Raw genomic sequence first — 8,473 nt, 5'->3', positions numbered from 1 at the left:
AAACATGATTAAAACCTTAATTCTATCTTCTGTCTTCTATCTTAGTTAAGCAGGTTTTCTTAAGAGATGGTACCTCTCTGCACTGCACATTTAATATATAAGTACACTATGATCCAAAGGACCTAGTGTAGCCCATGTTCTATGTGGAAAAGTACATTTAACCCAAAATGTATCCTCACAGAACAATCATCTCATGTTATAAAAATTGTATTCCCTATTTCTGCTGTCTCCATCAATCTTTAGGTAGCTGCTACGGCATTGCTGTCATTACAGATATCTATCAGAACACACTAAATGAAAGTCTCACAGACAGTGAGAACTGCCAGGGAAACAGAAATTAACTCCATGTTGTGTAGACGTGTGTGCTCTTAACAAGCTTGCAAATATCATGGAAGATTGAATGTTCGTTTAACCAATTTTCCTTGTAAAGGTTATGTGGAAGAGTAAATTCGTGTATAAAATGCAACAAAAAGGGTACAATACTCCTTGAAGTAAACAGCAGAAATAGTGAATATAATTTTTAAAACATGAGATGATTGTTCTGTGAGGATACATTTTTGAAATGATGTAAATAATGAGAAAATATTTGATATATATTTATATGTAGACCATTTTGGGTTAAATGCATTTACTACAGAAGCCAAGATTAAGCTACAAACGCATATTGGGTTGTTTACACATAGGAATCTTTTGTAGGAGGGATCTCCTTGTCATTTTCTTGAAGTTCTAAGTTCAACAAAGGAGAATTATAGGTACTGATAATGGAAGGAAGAAAACATGCCAGCAACTGCCTGCCTCCCAAATCCAGTTTGAAATGTTCATGAATTACAGAGTTAGAACCACTGCAGTGAACCAATATGTGCTCACTGCTCTATATCCAGATAAGATGTGCACAAAGCAGTGAGGTATTTAGATAGTAATTGATGGCAAGATCTTTTTGTTGATTTAAATGAAAACAATCAAATTTAACCTTAGAAACCCCACATTTAACCCCACAAAATGAAAAAAGTTTAAAGGTATTGCTTCCCTTATGTAATCAACGTACAAAAACCACATATAAGACTTACAACTTACTGGCGTTTTCATTTCTAGTTATTTTTTTCTGATAGACAAACTGTATCTGAGTGTCAAGAATTGTGTTTTGATAGCATTAACCCACTCCAAATGTATGGATGCAAAGTAGAAAAAAGCCCAAGTATTTCCAAACATATTTATATTAATGTAGATCAAACATCTGAATGATTAACAAAATTTTCCACTTTTCTTCAGACTTTAGGGGTGATACAAAATGTACATTAAAAAAAAATATTGGCTGAAGACTCATTAATATTATAATACACTATTCCAGTTCTAAGTTTTACTCACTTCTGAGGAGTACGAAGGTCAAGGATTGTTTCCTGGATATCAATTTGAATATCAGAAGGGTTTGTATTTGGCAGTTTAATTTTAGCCTGAAAGAGAAAATGAGAAGGAAAATACTGTTATCTTGGAGAACAATTAAGTTGAAGAATATAAGAATATATGGGGAAAAGAGACTAATATTTACTGTCAATTATGTGCCAGGCTATGCCCTATCTTTATGTCAATCTTGAGCAGCAGAGATTATTATCTCCATTTTACAGATGGAGAAACTACAACAGAGAAATTTAGTGAGTGGTCCAAGGGCAACCTCCCGTAATCTGACTAATGTTTCTGGCTCCAAAGCTATACAGAAACACTCTGGTTACTTGACTATAACTTTCATTTTCTGAAGGTACATAACAGAACACCTGTTAGAGTTGGGGACCTTCAACTGCCTTTATATCAGTTGGCAATTTGTATAAAAAAATGTTTAGTTCTCATGTTGGGTATGAGTTGGTGATGCCATCTTATAGTCTTCTGTTATAAATTTCCATACCACATTTTCTAGGGAGGTGTGGGAGTTCACGTGTTATCAAAACAAAAGAGAAATAACAATATGACTCCAACAAAGGACAACTTAATGGTGTAGTAAGATTTCATTTTAAATGTCTCATCTCAATTACCACATGGCCCAGCAATTCCACTTCTGGGTATATACCCAAGAACACTGAAAACGGGTTTTCAAACAAAAACATGTACATAATGGTTTTGCTTATAGGAGCCCTATTCATAATAGTCAAAAGGTGTAAGCAACCCAAATGTGCATCGACTGATGAACAGCAAAACAAAATGTGTTGTATCCATACAATGGAATATTATTCAGCCATAAAAAGGGATAAAGTACTGTTATATGGATGAATCCTGAAAACATTATGCTAAGTGAAAGAAACCAGGGACAAAATGTCACATATTATGGGATTCTATTTATATGAAATGTCCACAATAGGCAAATCTTTGTTTTGTTTTGTTTTGTTTGTGGGAGACGCAGTCTCACTATGTTGCCAGGCTGGAGTGCATAGGGCAATCTTGGCTCACTGCAACCTCTGCCTCCCAGGTTCAAGGGATTCTCCTGCCTCAGCCTCCCGAGTAGCTGGGACTACAGATGCGTGCCACCACACCCGGCTAATTTTTTGTATTTTTAGTAGAGATGGGGTTTCCCCGTGTTACCCAGGATGGTATCGATCTCCTGACCTTGTGATCTGCCCGCCTCAGCCTCCCAAAGTGCTGGAATTACAGGCGTGAGCCACCGCGCCCGGCCCACAATAGGCAAATCTATACAGGCAGAAAGGAGATTGGTGGTTGCTAGGGGCTGGGGAAATGGAGAAGAGGGGAGTAACTGCTTAATGGGTATGGCGTTTCCTTTAGGGTTGATGAAAATGTTCTGGAATCAGATACTGGTGATGGTTGCACAACATCGTGAATACACTAAATGTCACTAATGGTAAATTTTTATACTATGTGTATTTTTACCACAACACAAAGTCTATCTCTTACTCTACATGCTTTCTCTTTTTGATGGAAGTTGATGTCTATATATAGGATAGCGTGGCATATGGTTTCCATAAACAAAGAAATGAAAATGCAGCCTAAGGTTCAGGTAAATTATGACGCTTTCTCTAAAATGAGATAGAAGACTTGAAATATTGGACATCTGGTGAATTCATGGCTCTAATGGCCAGAGGGAAAGCAGTAAGTTATGAGGAAAATACATAATAAATAAATAATGTGACAAATTGAGATTTCTTGTAAGAAGCTTAAAGTAGGCAATTGTGTTTTTGCAATATAATGTGTTTGGAGCAATACATGTTTGTGAGTTATATTTTACTTTATTAAATCTGTATATAAACAAAGATTTGTAAATAGAGCTCTACAGGTGCTACTATCTAAATACTATGGTTAACATTTTCACTCAAAAAAAAAATTGCCTCCTAATTTATATTTTGAAAATTCGGATCTTCATAATCAGAGATGCTACAAGTGAGAGACGTACGGTTCTCAGGGGGTAGTTATAGATGCTCTGCCTCAAAGTAAATAAGCATTCCATTCGACAAAGAAAGTTCCACCCACTTTTACTGTAATACTCAGGTCTGATGGTCAAATTGAGATCTTCTTTAACGTCACATGTTAACTCATGTCACCTCAAAGAAGAGATACAAATATTTGTTTCTTTAGTCTGAAATGTTTAGAATTTTCATGGCAAAATATTATTTTTCCAGGGTTAAAATGCCAATTGAGAAAGGAAAAAATTATGACATGCAAAATTTAAATACAATTTCTGGGTAGAACTTTAAAGTGGTTCTTAAAATCATTTGCTGTTCTAGTGAAGGGCAATTCAGAAACAACTCACTAATTTTTCTTCTTAAGGAAATTAAAATTATATACTACAGTGGTTTCAGAGTAGAGACAAGACAAGGGACAAATTAGGTGGAATCGCACACATTAATATCTTGCAAGACAGAAGACTCAATGAGGAATCTTAACAGAAAAACAACTCCTGACACATGCATGAGATTTCTTCAGCAATACTTTAAACAAATACCTGGAATATAGACATGGATATTAATTGACCTCTAATTGATTGCGCTCAAGACCTAACTTGTTAAACATTAGTAAATGTAGGATGATGTCACTGACCAAACAATTTAAAGGGATTGATGTTCCTTTCTTTACACAGGGTGCAAATCGAATTTGTTTTAAAGAATAAGTTATTTTAATAGGTAAACTAAGGAAAACTTTAAAAATTCACTGGGAAACTTTTAACCTTTTGGGAACTCAACCTTTGAAATCAAACTTACGTTTAAATTCTGCTTCTGTTACTTTTTAAAAATTATTTATTTATTTTTGAGACAGGCTCTCACTCTGTCACCCAAGCTGGAGTGCAGTGGTGTGATCATGGATCACTGCAGCCTCGACCTCCTGGGCTCAAGCAATTCTTCCGACTCAGCGTCCTGAGTGTCTGGGACCACAGGTGTGCACCACTACACCTGGCTGTTTTATTTTATTTTTTGTAGAGATGGGGTCTTGCTATGTTGCTCGGGCTGATCTCAAATTCCTGGGCTCAAGTGATCCTACCATCTTGGCCTCCCAAAATGCTGGGATTACAAGTGTAAGTCACCATGCCCAGCCACTTATTATTTATTGTTTACTGGTTATCTATTATGCATGACAAATTATACCTCCCCCCCAATTTATAACTCAAAACAACAATAAACATTTATTATCCCACGTTTTCATGGATAAGGAATTTGGGAATGGCTTAGCTAGATGGTTCTGGCTTAGGCTCTATTATGAGACTGTAGTCAAGATGTTGGCTGTGGCTGTAGACATCTGAAGGTTTGACTAGGGCTAGGGGATCTGCATCTGAGATAGTTCACTGATGTGGCTGTTTGTCAGGGGCCTCAGCTTTTCACCACACGGACTTCTCCATAGTGTTGCTTGAGTGTCCCTAGGATACAACAGCTGTATTCTCCCCAGAGTAAAGGATCCAAAAGATAAAGGCAGAAGCAATACCTTTTTTAGAATGTAGCCTCATGAATTACACTTTTTCATTAAAAAAAAAAATCTTATTGATTATACAGGTTAGCCCTACTCAATATGGGAGAGAACTACACAAAGAGAAGAATATCTGGAGGTGAGAATTATTGGGTGCCATACTGGAAGCTGGTTACCCCAGTATCCATCACTAACTTTATTTCAAATATCTGCCTTCTGTCCTTATAAATAAAAAGTAACAGGAAAAAAGCCTATAATTTAAGGTTTGTGAGATCCCTTCTTCCCACTTTCAGCTTCTCTTCAGGCAAGTAGTAAAAAGTATTCAGTCTCTCTCTGGGAATGTACTGCGAGGTTTCCCTCAAGAGAGGTAAAACTAGGTTAAAGTGCTTGCAAATCATTTTCCTTGGCCTTCATTTATTATCCTCTATGTGTTGTAAGAGGGCCGACTTACTAGGGGAGTCATTATTGAGTGATTATTCTTGTGAGTTTCAAATCTCTTCTTTCTTGTCTTGTTCTTACGAGAGATTTATATGACAAGATGGTTCCTGAAAGGTCATATTCCTATAATTTGTAAGTGATTAACAGGCTTCTCAGCTCCTCAGATAAATGTCTATGATCATATTATAAGATGTTTGAAAATTGACAAGGGAAGTCCAAATGGCAGGTGTTCCATGGAGGTCATCCATTCTAAGTTTCCTCTTGAACTGTCACTTCATCACCACGATGAGAAGAAAAAGTAAAAAATATCTTGTATGTAACTTGGCCAGCACTATTTACTGATATTTCAGTGAAGATGCTTCACTGAAGGGTTTGGACTGACACTTTGGAAGACATTCTAAATTAATTTATTTATGGGTTCTAGATATTATAAGAATATTTCCATTTGACAGAAATACAGCAACCACTCCTTGCACATTTGATTCTTAGGAAAGAAGACTAAGAGTTCCCATTTGAAACTTAACAATATTAGGAAATTTTGATTAACAGAAAAGTTTGGGTAGATTTCATTCTGAATTGCTTTAATTGTTTAATTTCCCGTTGTTTAACTATACAAACATGTATGAGATTTTTTTTCCACTGCAGCCATACTAAGTATTTTATAAAAACTCTCATGAACAATGATAAACTATAGTAAAATTAAAAAAATTAAAGGCATTAGCTCTCTGCTTTGAAATTATAAAATATTTACCTCTGAAGTATAAAAATATAGAGGTATGTATTGTACAAAACTAGGGCAAAGGCCCAGTAGGTCATGTTTTTAAATTGATGGATAAATTTTGATAATGCTACCATTTTGAAACAGTCCAGTACTATATTACCATACCTGTCTTTTTAAAAAATGGTTCATAGATGCATACCTCCTCTCCATCACAGGAGTCAAGAGTAAGCTCAACTCACGAACATTCATCTATAGGCATCCATATCTCCATTGGCACTCACCCTCTCCCCCAAATAATCATAGCCTCACCACCACTACGTGTCTTGAGACCACGATAACTAAATTCATTACACTTTTAACTCTATTTGTCAATAACCATAAGAAGTCTCAGACTCCCAAATCATTCCTTATCACATAACTACCATATGGAACTTCATATCTCCTATTATGTCTCCATTTTCCATTCATTATCAAATCCTGAGCCTTTTCCATTAGGTCCTCTGGAATACATACTACATCATCCCTTATCTCTTAAGCCTCTTTGAATATTCTCAACTTCTTAATCTAACTGAAATCTGGATCTCCCCGACTACATTGCTTTCCCTATAGTCTTCTCAGTTGGTGCCTGTTCTTATTTTTTCCTCCCATTTCCTTTATAACACTGGGCCTGTCCTTTACTTCCAGTTAAAAAAAAAAATCTCATGTCCTCCATTATGCTAAGTGAAAAATGCCAGACACTGAAAGAAAAATACTGCGTGATCTCTCTTAAATGTGGAACCTAAAAAATATCTAATACATAGAAATAGAAGAATGGTGGTTACTAGAGGTAGGGTGGGAGATGAAGAGATGCAGGTCAAAGGATGGAAACTTGGGTTATTTAGGATGAATAAATCTAGAGCTCTAAGGTACAGCATGAGGACTATAGTTAATATTATACCAAGTAGTGGAAATCTTCTAAAAGAGTAGATTTTAGGTGCTCTTACCCCCACATACACAAAAGATGCTACCTGAAATGATAAATACATTAATTAGCTTGACTATAGTAATCACTTTACTGAGAATATGTATATCAAAACATCATGTTTTACACCTAAAATATATACAATGTAAAAACTCATGTTCTTACGCTATACCACCTATTACTTGGAATCATTTACTAATTCCTGGGACAGTTCCCCTGATTTCTCTAAGTATAGTTACTTGTTCTTTACTGATATTTCTAAGATTACCTCCTGTCTTAAATCTTGGCATTCTAAATATACACTTAGATTAACCTTTCTAGTCTGGGTGTAGTGTGTACACCTATAATCCCAGCACTTTGGGAGGCTGAGATGGGCAGATCACTTGAGCTCAGGAGTTCAAGACCAGCCCGGGCAACATGGCAAAAACCCATCTCTACAAAAAATATAAAAAGTAGCTGGGCATGGTGGTGCGTGCCTGTACTTCCAGTTGCTTGGGAGGCTGGGGTGGGAGGATCACTTGAGTCCAGGAGGTCAAGGTTGCAGTGAGCCAAGATCATACCACTGCACTCCAGCCTGGGTGACAGAGCAAGACTCTGTCTCAAAGAAAAAAAACCTTTCTAACATTGGAACCTCACTTCCTCATCTCTTTCAGGTGTTCACTCAAATATTGCCTTCTTAGTGAAGGCTTTTGTGACCACACTATTAAAAATTTCAGCCACCACCAACTCTAGTATGCCCTGTCACTTCCTCCTCCTTTTCTCTGCAGAGCATTTTCACCTTCTAATATACAATACAATTTATGTGTTTATTTTATTTATCCCTTCCACAATAAGGTAAGCTCTGTGAAGGCAGTGATGTTTATGTTTTGTTTGCTATCCTCTATACTTAGAACAGTACCTCTTGACTCCTGTGATGGGAGAGGAGTAATGCATCTATGAACTATTTTTAAAAAGACAGGTATGGTAATATGTTGAGAAAAAGGCTTATGGGGTGCCTGCATAAACTGGCCATAAAAATATGGGACAACAAGTTGTGGAAAGCCATAAGAGGCCTCTGACGACTCAACTCCTGTGATGGGAGAGGAGTCATGCATCTGTGAACTATTTTTTAAATGACAGATATGGTAATATAGTACTGGACTGTTTCAAAATGGTAGCATTATCAAAATTTATCCATCTGGCCAGACACAGTGGCTTACGTTTGTAATCCTGGCACTTTGGGAGGCCAAGGTGGGTGGATCACTTCACGTCAGGAGTTTGAGACCAGTCTGACCAACATGGTGAAACCACATCTCTAGAAAAAATACAAAAATTAGCCAGGTGTGGTGGCATGCACCTGTAATCCCAGCTACTCAGGAAGCTGAGGTGGGAGAATTGCTGGAACCCAGGAGGTGGAAGTTGCAGTGAGCCAAGATTGCACCACTGTACCCTAGCCTGGGCAACAGAGTGAGACCTTGTCT

General features: G+C 36.9%; 1 protein-coding gene across 1 annotated transcript in view; it reads right to left on the bottom strand.

Annotated features, from left to right (window-relative positions):
- Positions 1-8,473, bottom strand: part of DNAAF6 (dynein axonemal assembly factor 6) — a gene marked incomplete at its 5' end in the record, with an annotated part of 31,433 nt that overhangs the window by 3,639 nt on the left and 19,321 nt on the right. Inside the window, one exon of the mRNA XM_017865328.1 lies at positions 1,366-1,451. Coding sequence (XP_017720817.1) covers positions 1,366-1,451 — 86 coding nt within the window. The remainder of the gene's footprint in view (positions 1-1,365; positions 1,452-8,473) is intronic.

The sequence above is a fragment of the Rhinopithecus bieti genome, unplaced genomic scaffold (genome assembly GCF_001698545.2).
Source record: "Rhinopithecus bieti isolate Rb0 unplaced genomic scaffold, ASM169854v2 scaffold_82708, whole genome shotgun sequence".
NCBI classification, from domain to species: domain Eukaryota; kingdom Metazoa; phylum Chordata; class Mammalia; order Primates; family Cercopithecidae; genus Rhinopithecus; species Rhinopithecus bieti.
Note: the sequence above shows the minus strand (reverse complement) of the source record. Positions and strands in the feature narration are given on the sequence as shown.